The sequence below is a fragment of the Drosophila yakuba genome, chromosome 3L, assembly GCF_016746365.2.
Source record: "Drosophila yakuba strain Tai18E2 chromosome 3L, Prin_Dyak_Tai18E2_2.1, whole genome shotgun sequence".
Taxonomy (NCBI): Eukaryota; Metazoa; Arthropoda; class Insecta; order Diptera; family Drosophilidae; genus Drosophila; species Drosophila yakuba.
Genome location: NC_052529.2, coordinates 5,578,113 through 5,596,509, shown reverse-complemented (window position 1 = coordinate 5,596,509; position 18,397 = coordinate 5,578,113). Strand labels below are relative to the sequence as shown.

At 43.4% G+C, this 18,397-nt stretch overlaps 1 protein-coding gene across 2 annotated transcripts in view; it reads left to right on the top strand.

Annotated features, from left to right (window-relative positions):
• LOC6533024 (connectin) overlaps positions 1 to 17,962 on the top strand; it is a 132,916-nt gene extending 114,954 nt beyond the window's left edge. For both annotated transcript variants that reach the window (XM_015194296.3, XM_002093723.4), the window contains 2 exons: positions 1,515 to 1,731; positions 14,864 to 17,962. In XM_015194296.3, coding sequence (XP_015049782.1) covers positions 1,515 to 1,731; positions 14,864 to 15,699 — 1,053 coding nt within the window. In that variant the 3' untranslated portion in view covers positions 15,700 to 17,962. The remainder of the gene's footprint in view (positions 1 to 1,514; positions 1,732 to 14,863) is intronic.
• Positions 17,963 to 18,397: the final 435 nt, after the last annotated feature.

Sequence of the window (18,397 nt, the reverse complement as noted above, 5' to 3'; positions counted from 1 at the left end):
TTGGCTTGGGTTTCCCCGTCCGCTTTCCCTTTTTTTTCTATATATATTTACTTTTCTTTTTTCCCTTTGCTCACTTCATAAATCATTTGCCGTTGAAAGGTTTAGCTCTGACACAACATAAAACGCTGCATGTGTGTGCGGGTGTGTGCGGGTGTGTGAGGGTGTGTGAGGGGGTGTGCGGGTGTCTGTGGGTGTGTGAGGGTGTGTGAGGGGGTGTGCGGGTGTCTGTGGGTGTGTGAGGGTGTGTGCGGGGGTGTGCGGGTGTCTGTGGGTGTGCGGATGGTCTGGGGATGAAGATAAACAGATAATCGGGTTAAGGGGCTAAGGGGCTAACCGAGTGCATTAAGGTGAAAGTGTAGGAGAAATTAACAGCTTTAAGCAGCTTTCACTCTGCTTTGAAGATTAAAATAGTTGGCACAGCCATTACACATGTCAGCAGCTAATGACAAGCAAGTTGTATTGTCGCCAAAAAGTTTGCAGAATGTAACGCATAGTAATTTTCAACTTGTCACATAACTTTTAATAACTTCAGTACAAGTGCTTTTGAAATGAAGGTGGAGTTAAATCTTAGGAGAAGTACTACCAAACGTTTATATTCTGGAAATTTAAAGGGGAATCCTTGCTGCGAATCCCTGGCCACCCATTAATCCCGTTGTCATAACTTTGTTTACTCAATCCGCACATAAATCGCTCGTAAATTATATTTTTTCGCCGTTGTCAAGCTAATAAATTGGGCGCGTAGGCATCGAAGGATCGCCCATCAAACTAACAAAATATCGCAATAAAATCATATTTTTTTTATATGTCAATCATCTGGGCAAATAAACACAAACATGAAAAGCTTGCTGGAGGGGAGGGGGGGCAACATGAGCTGAGGTTATTTTTCAATGCCACATCACGGGAGCAGGGAGCTTTGGCATCAGCTTCCTTTCGCCTTGGACTCGTCATTTAATATGCATAATTTTTCCATTTCCCCAGACAAAGCATATTGAATATTAAATAATGGCGGAATACGCCGCCTTCACTTTCGTTGTTCAGCCAAACAAAACGGCAAACCAGAAATGAAATAAAAGAAAACACTTTTTCCGTATAATAAAATTCAAGACAAACGAATTGGGACGTACATACAAGTTAAAAAAAAAAAACAGAGTTTATGTGTGAGTGTTGGTGTGTTGGTACATGTATAAATGGCATATACACACACATAAATAAATTCGCAAACAAACAATAAAGACAATGACAACAACAATGGCACACGGAAAGCGAAACTCTGTGAAAAACAATGAAAATAATACGCAGAAATGCGGAAAAATGGCAGCACGAAAATATTTTTCGGTTTTTGTATGCCAAATATGGTATATATACATATAGTGATAGTAGATGCCATGTGGTCGCCGCTGTGAAAATAACATTTTGCAAACCCAAAAACAAAAAAAAAAACAAAAAAAATTTACGTTTAATCAAATTTAAGCACAAGCTAAAAACTAATCTTCTTAACCCATTTACATTTTTAGCGCATTTCTGAGCGCGCCCTGGATGGCCTGAATACACTGAAAACACTGAATCTGCGAAACAATCTGCTGAAGAAAATCGACAATGGCCTGCTGCGTGGCACCCCCGCCCTGCTGTCCATCAATGTGCAGGCAAACAAATTGGAAACGCTGACGTTCTACACATTCCAGCCAATTATGGACAATTTGGTCAACAGCACCAGTGAGCTGCTGGTGTCAGGTGAGTGTCTCTCTCGTCTACCAGTTGCAAACTTCATGGCCATGGAGCCATTTACTCGCAGAAGCGAACCAACTTTGACAGGCCATCGAGCGACAAGGGAGAAATGGGGAGACGTGGGGAGACGTGTGACAAAAAGCTGACAAGTGCACAAAATGGAGCACTGTCAGAAGTCCGAACTTGTTATAATTACACATACGCCCCGTTGGCCCCGTTTAGTGCATATGCTCTATATGTGCTATACCAGTATGTGCTGCATGCTGCTGCTGGCCAAATGAGCCGGAGGGCCATCAACTTTTATGCCCCTCGCCTTCATTAAGGAAATGTCGTATCGCCATTGCTCAAGTGTGCACTTCCACTTCCGGCGACACTCACTTCCACACTGCCGCCGAGCAAACGTCCTTTTATGGCCTCGTATGTCCTCGTATGTCCTCGCATGTCCTCGCATATACTTGTATGTGTGTCTAAATTAGTCATTAAAGTGCAATTTTGTAGTGCTTTGCGGCGCGAACGCATAACAATAAAATATCTGCCCCGTCGCAACCACTTTAGTTTGGTTTTAGTTTGCCGCGATGGCTAATAGCGAATAGCGAATGCAAATGGCGTGTTGATTAGCTCAATTAAAGGTAAATGAAAATGAAATAGGAAGTCGCCGTTTTTGTGGGCCTGTCATCGTGGCCTTTATTTTGGCCACTTGTGCAGCTGGAAACTAATTTCACTAAGTAATAGGCAGTTTCGGTAAAACTACTTGGGAAAGGAAAACCAAAATAAATGACAGCTACAGAAATGCAAGCCCATCTATAAGTTTTGCAAACTAAATTATAGATCGCATGGGCAACAATAGATGATTGCCTACTCCCTGGTTTTTTCAGTAGCAAAATACCATTCTATTCACTTTCAAATAATTTCGTTGGCTTTTTCGAATGGTATTAAGTTTGATTCAAGGCCTCAGCAAAAAGTTTAGCCCACTTGTTTTGCGCCTTGAAAGAATCGCCTTCCTGTGTGCAATTTAAGTAATTTTACTTTCGGCTTAGGTTGCAATTAGACTTTGGCGCAAACGCAAAAGCTAGTGGCAACAAAGAGAATGGCTTTCGCCCATGGAATACATTTAAATATTTAACAACAGCCTTCAAAATCACCATTTCTCTCTGTGAAACACCAGCACACATATGCACACACATGCACACAACTTAATTATCACTCTCACCCATACAGTGGCATTTTTGCTAATGGTTTGCCATTAGCATGACTCATTTGCAGTGCGAAAAAAAAGTGGGAAAAAAGTTGGAAAAAAGGACGAGTGACGATGAAACGTCGGAATGGCTGAGCGCATTGCCAAACAAATGTGTGTGTTTGAGTGAGCAACTGTAATTGCATTGGCACACACACACACACATTCCAACACATACACAGACATTTCACAAATTGGCTACAAATGACTTCAAATTGCTTTAAACTACAAAATATTTTCGCATTCGCTTCTCCCCCCCTGAAAACTTTTTAATTCATATGCAGTGATTATCCCCGCACTGTGGCACATTTTCCGGCCTTTGAATGTGCCACTTACTGAATGCTTCATTAGACTCGAAGCCAAAGCCAAAGCCTAAAGTTCAAACATTTACATACGATTTCCTGATTAAATTTGCACAACTTTTTGCTTTTTTGCTGTTTTGCCTACAAGTTGTAGCCTCCTAATGAGGCTAAATGCTCTGTGAAGACAGTAACAGTCACACTTCAAACGAAATCTCACAGAAATGTGAAGGGGGGGGATTTCCTTTTTTCGAAGATTGGGAAAAGGGAAAAAATGCTGCTCAATTTAGCGAGCGAGAAAATGCTTCCAAGTGGCAAGATGACAAGTTGGCAGAAAGATGGCCAAGTGTCGAAGGTGGTTGTCGGTTGAAGGAAGGGACTGGTGCCAACTCAAGTGCATAAAAGCACATAAAAATTGCAACAAAATGGCCAAGGACATGGGAGCCAGGACAGCGTTGACTCGCAACAGACGTTGCCGCTGTCGTCCAAAGATAAACTCGCACTGGCATCCATAAAACGTGACATGGGCATGGCACCTTCGTCCATCCACCTCCATCCAGCTCCACCCATCTTCCACACTGGCCACATCCACATTCCACTGACAAGCGGCATTCCCCGGACGAAAGTATTTGCTTCGGCGGCAACGACTAATCGATCAGCTGATGGAATTCCTGGGCAGCCCGTTCCCAAGGATTTGCCATCAAGGTGAGCAGTGGGCAAAACTATTTGCCAAAATGCTCGTCACACGCTCTGGGCTTCGGGGATTTTCCGGGGCATCAGCTTCTGCTCCAGAGCTGCAGTTCCCAGGACAAATGATCAGCATGTACTCGCTTCGAAATTGCAGCACATGCATCAAGCTCTAACTCGACATGGACGTGGATGTGGATGTGGATGTGAAGGTGGGGCATCTAGTCTGGCAGCCAGAGGTCGATGGTTGACTCTTCATTTCGCGCCGTGATTTGTGCAGCCACTTGAACTCTGCCCCAGGACGTAATTGCCATTGACAGGCGGCAGCTAAGCAGCTTTTCCGAGATTCTGGGAACACATCGCTGGCAGCAACGTTGCAGGCAAAGAAAATGTTGCCTTTAAATTGAAGAGAGTAGCTTACTACATGTTTAAGGGCGCCAGAAAATGTTTATAAATGTATATGCTATGTTAAAGAAGATGTTTGCGTTTACGAAATTGCTTAGAGGTGCGTATGCAAGTTCCAGGTAAAGTAATTGTCTAAAAGTGACAACCCTTTTTTCGAGTGTCCTGCCGAGTAGTGACATCGACCGCTGGCAAAGCCTGCTTCTGCATTCAACTGTTGTCCGTGTGCGGGCAGTTGAACACCGGCCCCTAAACAATGCCCCAGTTGGCCATTTCACGGACCTTTTGAGCCACGGACCACACCCACACATGCTGGTTTGCCAGCACCGCCCACTACACCACCCACTGCACCACCCAAACATTCCAGTTGCAGTTGCAGTTGCACCTTTGGCCAATGTATTTGGTGAAAAATTTATAGGCACGCCCTGCATTGTGGCATTTGTTTCAATTCCGATGCCCCAAAGGGTCATGTGTGCTGCTGTTCCACTGAATGGGTGGTTCAGTGGGTGGTGGAGTGGGTGGATGAGTGGAGCTAGAGCTGGAGCTGGAGCTGGAGCTGGAGGATTCCTCTGTAGCCTTGTTTATTTGTATGCGAATCACGTTTTGTTTGTGTCGTCGCGCCTGTGGTGTCCTGTGTTGGTCTCGTCGACCGCCCCATGTCCTGGCAGGCATTGCGAATGCTTCCGCTTTAAAAGCCACCTCGAATTTTTCACAAAAGGCGCCGCCATAGCAATTGCTAATAAATGCCACGCCCACAACGTTTCCCCTAGCCGCCCCCTTCCCCACGAGGGTCGTGGCCAGCTCAATTGGTTCGTTATGCTCGCCGGTGGCCAGCGCCCTAGTCGTTAGATGGAATTGAATGGTTATTGTTTCGAAATATAAATAGGATTTCTAACAGATTTTTTTCCAAGCTCCGTTTTTGCCGCTCTGCCAAATAGCCAAAAACAATGTAGAAACAGTGCGTCTGTGTGGACATGACAGCTGGAAACTGCAATTTGATTATTCGGTTCAACCCTTTCGGTTTCAGTTTCTGTTTCTGTTTCTGATTCTGTTTCTGTTGGCTTGGCAGCACTTAATAGAGTATTGTAAAATGCCAGAGTTCATAAATTTTCATGAGGCCAAACGGAAAGTGAGAGCCTGCGGAGAGCTCATCGAATAATATTTGGTTTCACTGAGGTTAAAATGGCTCAAGTTGCGTATTGATTTTTAACTATTGGATGTAAGCTATGAATTGCAGAAATGGATTGGGTTTTAATTTAAACAAAGGATAATTTTCTAGGATATTTAAACTATACTATACCTATAAACGTGTAAATCAAAAGCAATCCTCTTTAATGCATAGTACTGGTCACCTTTATAGGTATAATTTGAGGCAGCGCCAAGTTTTCACACAATAGTTTCTGCCTGCCAAAATAACTGCCCATAAAACTAGCTTTCAAAATTATCCTTTCTTAAATGAATTCGGTTCCCTAGGGCGTGCTAAACCTGTTTACGTCTTTATAGATTTCAGTAATTAGTCAGCCGATTAATTTGCAAGCACTTACTGAAGGTGATTAATACATGAGTACAGGCCACCTTAGTGCACTTTATTAGAATATCCCATGGCATAGGGCCTTGACCCTAGGCGGTTAAATTGCCCAGTTGGGCAGCAAATTAAACTTTCAACTTTGAAACGAGCGAAACTCATTTGCAATGCAGCATCAGCAGCCTTGTAAACACTGCGCGCACGAAGCTGCAACAATAAACAGGTATTAGGGATTTTGAGGGGCAGGATATGGGGCAAATTTAGATGCCGGAAGCGTGAATTTATTGGGACGCATAAAAGGCGTTTGCGCCTCATTGGCAAAAATGCCAAAACAAATGATGTTGGCCATAAACCGGACAAATGAGCGTGTGGCACGCACCCGAAATTGACTTTCAATAGTCAATGTCAGGGCAGCAGTTGCTCCATGTCCTCCATGTCCTCCATGTGCTGCGTGTCCTGCTGCAAATCCCGATGATTGCCAGCCATAAATCTATGGCTCAGCATTGTGTAGCATGTGTCCAGCCAGACTAATAAGTGGGACTCCGATTTGATGGGACTAGACCAGCTCTGATTCTACATATGTACATACATACCTACCCCATATGGAAGATACATATTTATTTGGCGGATAGATAGATGTGTGTTTATGTGGCGAACATGCATGCATAAGTAGTAATTCATTCCGTTTCGATTCGTTTCATTGCGTTTCATTTGCAATTTGCTGCTGAGCACTGCATAAATCACTAACTCGGCCCCCCCCCCAAAAGTATGCCAAAAAGGGGAGCTATAAATATTTTAGAATTCAATTTCCGCACTTCCTTGGCGGCGAGTATTGCTGTCATGGCAAAGAGATGATGGTGGCAAGGATGTGGATGCAGGATGTGGTGGGTTGTGCGATGTGGGCATGCTGCTTTTGAGCTCAAATTCACGCATCATAAATTAAAATCTCCGCCGCCTGTCCACGTAATTAAACGCAAACTCATCGCTCATCTTTTGTTCGACAGTGCGCGGCATGCATTTAATTGTCTTTCGCCTTTCGCCGGGCACCGTTTTAATTACTCACCTTTTTTTCTATAGCCGCAGGCAACAATTCGATTGAATGAAAACTGAAACTATGCGCACTCACTTGCCTGGCATACTTTTTTTTTTTTTTTTAAAACAAACAATGAATGCCAAAGGGAAATGGCTGGAAATTCCGGTGGTATGAAAAGCGGCGCCTGAAAGCTAATGGACATATTCATGCAATTTCCCCACACACTTCCAGGGCCAGCGGCCACATTAAGTAGTTCAATTATAACTTAAATGCGTATTATTAATGAGTTTTTATTGTATAATGTTGGACAACTTTCTGCGCCTTAAGGGGGTGCCCATATGTGCTTCTTCCTCTCCTACATTCTCATTTCAGCTGCATATTTTATTCTGTTTTTTTTTTTTGAGGACAAACTTTAAATGAAAAGCAAAGGAAAATCGTCGTTTGGCTCGAAATGAAGTGGAAAAGTCTTTCGTTGACTGCCACTTAGTTTTAGTTAGCTAGCATGCTACCGAAAACTTAATCCAATCTGGCTTAGCCGACAATAGAGCCGGAAACTCTTAGCCTCTGTCCGTGTCATTTGGCATTTGCCAATGCGGCAATTAGAGTCCTTGCATATGCCAGGATACAGATATCCAGATACAGATATACAGGATATACACATAGATACAGATTAGTGCCAGTGCTCTGCCACTGCTACTGCTACTGCTACTGCTGATGGCTGATCATTAACGCGCTTTATTAACCGAATTTATTATAATTGCCAGCGCCAAAGTCGCATAGTTTGCGAGCCGAGGACTTAAAGTTTGACGATGGCGGCGACATTTCGGCGGTGGGATAATGAAGCTTGTTTATAATTTATGCGCACTTCAAGGTGCCCGGGCATTAGGCGTGTTAATTTCCCGCATAAGCCCGCTTGGATTCCGAGGGATGCTGGCTCTGGCTTTGGCTCTGCTTTTAATGCGAATTCGGGGCTGTCATTGGAGCACTTATGCGCCGAAATGTGTGTGAGTGGGGTAATCTATCTTAATATATGCACACCCCCACCCACCTTCACTCCCAAAGTTTTCCAACCTGCCTCCGCCCCCTGAGTTTTCCCCCTGAGGTAATGTTTTGGCTGCGGTTTTTCGTCAGTAGTTGATGTACTGGAATGTTGATCCACCCGCCACGCAAGCTTTGCCAAATTTGCCGGTTTGTGTATGGGGCTGTATGGATATATGGTTAAATCCTACCTCCTTTAGATGGATCGCTGGAGCATAACATGTCCTTCAGCACGCAGGATGTGTGCGCTGAGTAAACACCTTCATCAATACTCGTTCGGCTTTGACAGTAAACAGCCAGGCCTCCGAATGGCATCATTAAAAATGAACTACACCTGGGAAAACATTTAAATTGAACTGAGAGAATTTGCCAAGAAGCATGTGACTGTAAGCAAACTGTACAGAATGTGGAATATATTTGAGACATAATTAGGCGATTTATGTTCTCATCATTGGCAGGCAATCATAGTCAGAGATTCGTATGCTTTGGATTAAGGCTGGTATAAATCAATGAAGATATGTGCTGCAACTTAATTCCTATTAGGTGAAACATTCAAATATTTATTTTCGATTCCAAACTAATTTATAGCCCATTAATCAGTGATAGGCTTTTTATTTTCCGTGTACCTGCAAACGAGAAACTGTCTGCTGTTGGCATACATAACTGCAGGCTTATTTATTTGCATAGTTCCCATCGATATTAACAGAGCCAAAACTCATTAGGATGGCACTGGGCAAACATAAATTGTGTACGACTAGCATTTAATTGAATATTTTGGCCAACTTATGCCGCATTCGATAAAATACATTGAGTGTCGCATAACTCTGCTCCCCGGCCATCGATTAGCAGTGCAGCCGGGGCCATAAATAAACAGATGGAGGCAGTTCCTTGCCAGAGTTTACACTATGTAATAATTTCAATTTGCAATATATCCGTATTTCGTATTCCGTATTCCGTATACCGTATACCGTATTCCGTATGGCATCGTCGGCGGCACTGCGAGTGTCCAGTGAGACGATATATCGGGGATGACAGGCGATGCGGACATGAGAGTGTTGGCATTGATGAATGGCCAACTGCACGGTGCATCTCGGCGTGTGGTTATAGTCCTTCAGTCCTGCAGTCCTCCAATCCTTCAGTACGTATGTATGTATGCCCCAATCCATCCGATCAAGCGGACAATTTATGTCAGTTTGATGCTTGATATATGGCCAGTGTCTCCATATAATGCATATCACCACCGATAATAGACTGAACACCACCCACCCACAAAACACACACACACACTGGATAAAAAGAATGAGAGCAATATCCACTTGACTTGGCAAATCACAGAGCAATAACAAAAGATTCATTACTTATTTATACATTTCTTACCCCCAGGGTTTTTGTGCTTTTTTGAAACCTCATACGCAACCCTCGCGTATATTTTATTAAATACAATTCAATTTCGGGAGTGGGCCGGAAATCTTTGGCGATGATGCTGGGGCTATTTTGGCAAACATTAGGCCGGCAATCGCCAGTTGATCGGGGGGGGGTAACAAGTTGTTATTGTTATGACCATATATCTACCCTCTATGGGTTGTCTGTATTTTTTATGCGATTTACCATATAACAAACACATTACCCGCGAACCCTCTTCCGGTATAGACAACCCCCCCTGCTCCACACCACCCAATTGAAATCCACCCTCCTCATTCCCCCTTCAGCTGTGCAAATATTTTGGCAAAGATGCTCGAGGGCTAATGTGCAAGTCCTGGCGCGGTTGAGTGGTCATATTTGATCGCCGCCCGTGATTTCTGCCCTAAGCCTCCCCCAGTTTCATTTTTTCTTTTTTTGCTTTTGCGAAAGTGATTTTCCTTTTTTTTTGCGCCGTCTGTGATTCGTCTTTGATTTGTTTATGCGATTTCATAAAATATTTATCCCCGGGCATAGTTGTTAAATCGCTTGCAATGACTTTCCCTTTTGGCAGCCGGCTGTTTGATCTTGCCGACTGTTTATTTGACTTCACGCTCGATTGCCGAAAATAATTTGATATGAAAGAAATAAAGTGTAATTTTTTCCTGATTCCGCTGGGCACGGCTGATTGGAAAATCCCGCGCTTTCAGCGGAAAAAAAAGCGCCCGTTGAATGTTATTAAAATTACAAACTATGTACAAAACACTGAGCAAAAATCAACACAACGCAACCATTACAAAGTTTGTACGGCCTTTTGCCTTTTCACACAGCAAAAATAAAAATGGGCAAAGTAAAAAAGGAGAAAAGGGCAAGAAAATAAAGAGGACTTCCAGTTTAGTCCACTTCCTGTAGCGGCTCGCATTCATTTGGCCTAATAAAAAACATTCAATGAGCGAAGCATTCACTTGGCGAAATAAAGAAAATTGGCGAGAAAAGCGACGGCCATTCAAATGGCTTTCAATGGCCGCCTCTTTCCTTCCGCCTTTTTTGGCCCCAACTTAGTGGAACCCCATTTGATTTTGAATGAACTTGGTGAAAATTGCCGTGGCACCTCCATCCCTTGGCCATATTCCATGCCATTCCAAAAGGGACGAGCAAAATTAAATACACGCACTGCGAATGATCCGGCAAAATCACACACAGCCGTAACAAGCCAGAAAACAAGTCAACAGAAAAAAATATAAAACGAGCCAGAGAAAAACTTTGGAAAATGAAGCTCATTAAAAAAAAGGCGGCACGAAGAAGGTCCACAAATTTGAAGGCTTCCCCTCCGTTGGACAAATAAAAGAACTTGCCGTAAAATGCGAGGGAAATCGAGGGGAGATTGAATGTATCACATCGACTAACTTTGACTCTGCGACAGATGAACTCCTCAAGAGAGTGTAGGGTGTAGTCGAAATTTAAGGAATTCTACTTCATTAGAATGTTGGTTAATTAACATAGCTTGAAGTTTACATTGCAATAAATTTTAAAATTTATAATTTTAACAATTTTTGAATCACTATTGATATCTATCGATCTGGGCTGCCCCTGTATTGTCTTGTAAACCTTAAAGCCAATCCTTCTGGCCCACAACTATCACTCTTCCTATCATATGCTGTGTGCATCATGTGGACAAAAGAGTATCCAATGCAAATGGGAGGACTCGATCCCCTTCACGCCTTCCCAAACAAGCTTGCCTTTATCACCAACTCCCCTACTCAGCCCGGCAACAAAGGCAACTAGCGACTACACAAAGCGAAACTTTCGACTTCATTTGCATACATAGCGCTCTCGAGAAATGTAATAAAAAATGATAAAATCCTCCAGAGAGCAGAGTCCTCCACACACACCATTTCGCATGGCGAAAGGCGAAGGACAACGCTGCCACGCCCCCTTTGACCGCAGTTCGCCTCCACTTTCAGAACTGGCAACTGTGCGTGCTGTCCCCTGGTGGCAGCCAAAGGCGGACCACCGCAAACGAACCCAGGTCCCAGTTACTACCAGTTACCAGTTACCAGTTACCAGTTAGCAGTTAGCAGCAACCAGCTAGCAGGTTTTGCAGTTGGCCAAAAGCCTGAAGCCGGACGTTGGCCAGCTGGCCAAGCCGCCAAAAATGAGCTGATTTCAAACAAAGCTGCGCGGCATTCATGGATTCCTGGTGACCCCGACGCGAGTGGGAGCCTGAAAGGAGGCGGGAGGACGAGGACTGAAAAGAGTCCGGAGTTACAAAAAAATAAACCGTAGTCCAGGCTGAAACAAAGGCCTTAAAACTAGGCCAGCAGCTGTGCTGATTTGGGGCGTGCAGAAACTTTGGCCGTTTGTGTTGATATTTCCACCCCTCAACCAACCGAAAAAAAAAACAGAAAAAAAGCGAAAAAACCCAGCGATTTCTTTGCGCTTTTCAATATGTATGTACGGAAGTAGCTGCCGAGAGGGGCCAGCATGGGTTAATGTGGCAGGCAGCACCTAAAAACCAGCCAATTAATGCGAATTTTTGCCTTTTCCTTTTGAAACTTTTCCCTGCGTTGCCGGGCAAGCTCCAGTTTTAGTGTATTAAATTTAGAATAAATGTTAATGAAACGCCATTTAGAGGGTTTTGCAGACGAGAAAAGGCCGCAGAGGCTGTCAGGAGTCCTGATGAAGGATTGCTGCCATTTCAGACACTGTAAAATAATACCAGGGAAAACTTATACATACAATAGTATGTACGCCCGATAAAGGGCAAACATCTTGTGCAAACAAACCCAATCAAAGGAATCCTTAGCGTCCCCATTTCTACCGTACTGACAACTAATTATGAATATGTTTCAACACATGAAATGCCTCACACACACATCGGCACTAACACTGACCAAACAAACTTCCAGTTGAGTCTAATTTGGCTGCACCACACTCACACACTCACACTTACTCACACGCGCACACAAAACTGAACTTATGCAAATAGAGCTGACCGAAAAGTTATGGGCGGGAAAAGGGGAAATGGGAAAAGGGAAAGGGGATGGGGTTGGGAAAAGGGAAAAGGGAAAGGGAAATGGGGTCCGAATCCGTCCGACAACGCCATGAAAATGACAATAATAAAATTTAATGTACACACAGACGCATGCATGCATGTGGGGCAGGTCCTCCCACTGTGTCAGTGTGTATGTAAATGTCCTTTGCTAACCGTAAAAACGTTTCCGACAGTTCTCTGTCCCCTCGCCAAATTTTAACCCAAAATGAAAGAAAAGCTACGGCGTCATCATACACTTAACGAAAGTTTGTTCGATTTGAACACGTTAGAATGGATCACGTTTAGAAGACCACAGTGCTTTAATACTCAATTCAAAAAGCATTTAAAGATTTTTTGTAGATAAAAAGGATATTTAAAAGGACATTCTGAAACATGCATTCATCAAACTTTTATTTACTTGGGGTATTTACATTTTTTCGCAGTGTTAGCTGAAGGGAATGAGTAAGAGGAGCATGAGCTGTTAAAGTTGAAAGTCATCTAGTTGACTAACAGCCGCAGTTCTCTAGCCACACATACACACATGCATATATGGCAATAAGGGGGCGTGGTCGACATGGGCTGTGGGAGTTCATTGCATGCCAACAGAGTGGGTAAGGGGAGGGGGGGAGTGTGTGTGTGTGTGTGAGTGTGCCGGAGCGTGTGCAGCAGACCAAAACACTTCCTACCGCTTTGGCCAAGTATCATTAAAAATATAAAAGTATTTTATGCCACACAAAGTGCGACAGTCTAGTGTCCTCGGCTCCGTTTCCACCACCCCCCTCATTTTCTCCTACATATATTACGTATTTTTTGTAATTCTTATTTTTTTAAGCACTTTTATGGAACGTTGTCTGGGGGCAAGTCATTGTCATTTGGTCAGCTGCGAACAGCTGCCAACTGCAATGGCCACCCACCCATGGCCACATCCACATTCAGTTTCTAGCTTTTCTAGCTTTTGCCACACCACCCAGCCGGGTCACTTCATTATCATGTTAATTTTGTTGTAATTTGCTTGCTAAATGTTGCCAAGTCGTTGGCCATTTCTCCAGCATTTTTCCGGACCGGCTTCCAAGTGTACATAGCACATAGTCTGCTCCTCCGGCTGTGCATATTTAACTTTATTTATGGTTTTTGCATGCTTTCATATGGAAAATTAGAATTTTTGACTGGCTCCTCTTGGCTTTTGACCCCTCCTCCCCCCGTTCTGCACTAATTTGCCGACTATTTTGCAAAGCAAAGTTTCCTTTTGTCGTTTCGTTTCGGGGCAAGTTTTTCTTTTTGCCCGGACTACAGAAAATATGCCTCGGATTATTATTGTCATTCGGGGAAGGAAAAGGACACCCGTTTGCCAACTCAATTGGCTGGCTACTGACTTTGTGTGCGCCCTGCCAGTGATAATGATGGTAATGATGATGATGTAGTCAGTGTGTTCATGTGTGTGTTTGCCAGTTAGTCAATACTTTTCGTAACGCTTATGCTAATTATGCGGCATGTTGACAGGGCAAACTGTGTCACAATGTGTTTGGGGCCTAATTATACCCACGAGGGTATAGCTCATTTGGCCCCTTTTCAGAACGAAGTTTCCTTCGGGAAACCCATTGAAACGCAATTTGATTTATTCATTAGACCATTGTCGGCGATTAGATCCACTCTGGCACTTGTTTATCCGCTCAATTTGGAATCCAGTCAGCCCATGTCCTCTAACCAAATAGCAAATTGAAAAGGGGTTTTGAAGGCGGCAGCCGGATTAGAAGCAGTGGCAGATTAGGTCCACGCATGGCCAGGCGTACTACAAAATAATTGACAACAGTTTGAGTTGGAGAGCTGTGGGGGGAGGGGGGAAACGGAGAATCACAGAACCGGAGCTGTCCGGCTGTCCAACTGACTGACAGACGCTGGCCCACAGACGGGAGTGGTCAAAACCCCGGCTGCAATCGCTCCCGAATGAGAGGAGGCTGCTGTCTAAATTGGAAATGTCATTGAGGCGTTTAACGTGAGGAGCAGCCCCAATGACAACGACAACGACTACGACTACGACTGCTTCTCCAGCTACTGTTCCTGCCTGTTCCTGTTCTTTCTCCAACCAACTCCGTCTGCAACTCCGACTCCCGACTCTCGCATGTGGGCAAAATCATTTAAAGCGGCTGGCAGGATTCAGCCAAGCCGAAGCTGAAGTTTGGAGCCGTGCACTGCGAGAAGTGCAGACAACTAGCATGTATTTCATACTATTTCATTAATTTATAAGAGTTGCGAAATTCTTGAGGTGTACCCATAGCTGGAGTGGCAATCGGCCATCAAATGACAGCCAATTGTTGCAGTCGGCCACTTAGCAGCTGAGGGGAAAATCATTCGCTTACGTGGGCAGACGTTCGGGCATTCAAACATTCAGACGTTGGACAATCGGTTTTTGGGGCGACGATTTGACAAAAGCAATTTCACGAATAACCCCACAAAAATCTCCTCTTTCTTTTTCACCTGTCTTCCGCAGACAACAAATTCATTTGCGACTGTCGTCTGCAGTGGATCTTCGAATTGAAAAATCGCACACGTCACCTGCAGCTGCGTGACTCGCTGGAGGACCTGCACTGCACGCTGCAGGAGCCGAAACTGTCGCACTTTGTGGACCCGGTGCCGCCGACCATCCTGGACGTGCTCAATATCGGAGGATTCACGGCGATTGGCAGCAATAGCGCCAGCATGGGCGGCGTGGGCAACAGCGTGGTGGGCAGCAGCTACAGCGGCCTGACTCTGGACGACAGCAGGAAGCATTTGGGCAGCAGATCCCGACAGGCACTGCGGGGACAACGGCAGTTCGCCTCGAGTGCGGAGAACGTGGTGGAGTCCAAGATGCGCCGCAGGAGGAAGCGACAGGAGGAGGCCAAGCAGAAGGACCTGGCGGCAGTGGCACCCACTCACAAGCGATACGACTACTACGACGACAACAACGGTGGCATGTCCTTGGGTCATGGCCTGGACCTGGATGACAATCTCAGTCTGCACAAGCAGGGTTTCTATGGCGCCGGTTCACCGGTTGTGGGTCACAACGATCTCGATGTACTGATGACATCGCACTCGGCGTCGGGAGACGCCCTCGATATTTTGACCACCAAGAACGCGATCTACATCAAGTTGTTCCTGCTGAAGCCGGAAATGCTGCCCTGCCACGATGAACTCAGCGATCCCACCGAGCTGCCCCTCTCCCGCGATCTGATGGATGTGCGCAGCAATGTGGGCCAGGACATGTCGACGGCAGGAGCTGATCCTTTGGCCCAGGGCATGGCGATTATAGTGAGTCTGGTCGCACTGATGATCAGCCGGGGTTGAAGCCTCAGCTCCGTGAACGGTTGCTAAATGGTGACCCCAACGTTTGGTTCTACATTGTACATACTGTCTTGGAGATGTGGTGCCCTTGGGAAACGAGCTTCAACACGATAATTACGAAAGATACCAGCTACAGTCCTGTAAATATGTAAAAAGGGGTAACGAAATTCGATAAATTTAATACTATACACCTAGCTGTTAGCTGTAATGATAGACTCGACTTTTCAACAACTTCAGCAGCAGATTCAGCTACAAATTCAGATTGAGATTGAGATATAGAAACCGATACCAAAACCGGAATATTACCGAAACTATGAGCCCAAAACGAACCCAAAAGAGAACCTCCGAGCAAACTGGCGTTTCATTTAAAAAAAAAGAAAGATACTCAACTTATCGCAGGATGATGACTACCACTACACTGTACTACATAGAATTAGTTTAAACGGTTAGCCATAGTGACACTTTTGGTTTACTTGAGCAAGGTACATACTACAGTAAAACTTGGAAAGCGCTAAACGTCTTAGATGGAGAGACAGAGCTGGCCAAAAACCACTAAAATGAGGCATGCCTGTAAGATAAACGCAAACGCAGAACATGACACAATCGCTGAAAGTTGCAACGATAGCCGTTAGTCGATAGGCAATAGACGATAGCCGATAGTCGATAATTAATAATTGATAAATGTAATAGGTAAACGTAATATTCCCGGCCACCCGCAGTTCACCCTTAGAGTTTAAGTCTGCTTTTTAGTTGTAAGACTGTTTGCTACCCTAGAATTCTCGCCTGAATTTTCCCTAACAAAACCTGGTCCCGGGAAAAATTACCCAATAAACACTTTTCTGCTTTTTTCCTACTTTCGCCGCACCAGAAATAAAACTGAAATCGTAAACAAGAAATAAAAATGAATACATTGCGAATTTATATAACTTATTTGAATAGATTCAAATTAATGAAAACAAAGCCATAAAGAGATATAATAACAGAAAAAAAAACAAAACAGAAATATGCATAACGATTTTTGTAGCTTAAGACTGAATATATAAAGGTAAATTATGCTAATATATACAAAATATTTATATGGAAAATACTGTATGTTTAATTGTATTGTAATAAATGCAAGCTGGGGGAAAGGGTAATGTCATTTTTAGAAAACCAAAAGAGCCGACGATTCGTGCATTCAAATTAGTATGGATGCACATTACACTTTATTTGGCAATTTATTACGTATTTAATTATGCACAAAACTATGATTTACCAAAAAACAAGAAAAAACTTTAAAAAAAAGCTGTTTATTAATGTGTTTAATAATTCATATACAAAAGAAGTTAAAGTAAGCAAAACCCGAATGCAAATTAATTGTGTAAAAAATGGGTGTAGTTTTCATACAGAAAGCCCCGAAAAAAAGAAAGAGTCGGAAAAATAGATGGCGAGCATAAGGAGCAAGCATAGATTTAGTGGACAATCAGCAGATAAGTGAAGTGAAAGCAAACAGCAGGAAAATCGGGGAAAATCCCAAAGAGCTGGGAACCAGAAGCCCGGAAAAGCGCCAAGGAAATAATGGGGGCAAGAAAATATAAAACACTTGAAACAAGCGAAATAATGAAATAGTCGAGAGCAAAGCGGAAAACACAAAACTATTTTAAGTAACTGAATATAAGCTAAATGTATTTAGTGTTTTGATTACCCACTAAGAACTTGAACACAACAAAGAAAACAAAAAACAAACAAAAATATAAAAAAAATTAAACCAAATAATAAATGTGAAGAAAAAGTGAATCTAAGAAATTTCTATCTAAGCAGGGCACTAATTTCATTATTGTTGATACTCAGCCATTTTACACTCATTTCATTTGATTGTCACGAAGTTACTATGCTAGAGATTGTGAAATGATTTTCAGTTGCCTCAAGGAGTTGGGCGAAATTCGATTGACTTAGCCACTCTGTCTAGTGCATTAAATGCTTGTAATAATAAATTATTAACGACACGAACACTTGATTAAACACCTAGCCTTAAGAATTGACAAATTTTAACCAAAGATTTTGTGTTCCTCTTAACGCTTAAGAAATGTTTGGTTGTTTTGTTTTCGTGTGCCATTTCAAATGATTTGTATCTCGTCTATTTTTTACGGCTAAGCAGCGCATGGAAGTAGGCAGCGAGTAAAGTAATTTTTGAATATAAACCACTAATGTAGCTTACTTAATTATTTTAACTTAAATGTACACAGAGCGAACGGACAGCAAGTAATATAATCGAAATATAAATGTATTTGATGTAAGAAGTTTGCTTAATTGATACCGAAACCGAAATGTCAACCCCAGCCCACAAAAACACAAAACCATGAATGAAAGGACCTTTTTAGGCGTACGACTTCTGGGGGGCGTGGCGCCACCAAAAAAAGCCGAAACCAGAAAACATTCCAATTGCAATATTTTGTTTAACTTTTACTTTGCTGGGGCCCCGGCTTAAAGTCCTCGAACGCCACTGAGGTCCCGCTCATGGAATCCAGAAAACAGAAAACAATTTTGAAAGAAAAACCATCTAAATATATTTAATGTAAAAAAAATAAACCAAAAAACAGTGTTTCTACTCATTTTATTGTCTTGCCACTCGCTTTTGCTTCGCTCGCGCAGCACAAAGCATCTTCTGCTGCCTCGAGTAAAACTTGAAATATTAAAATGCTTCCTGGACCGGAGCCGCCTG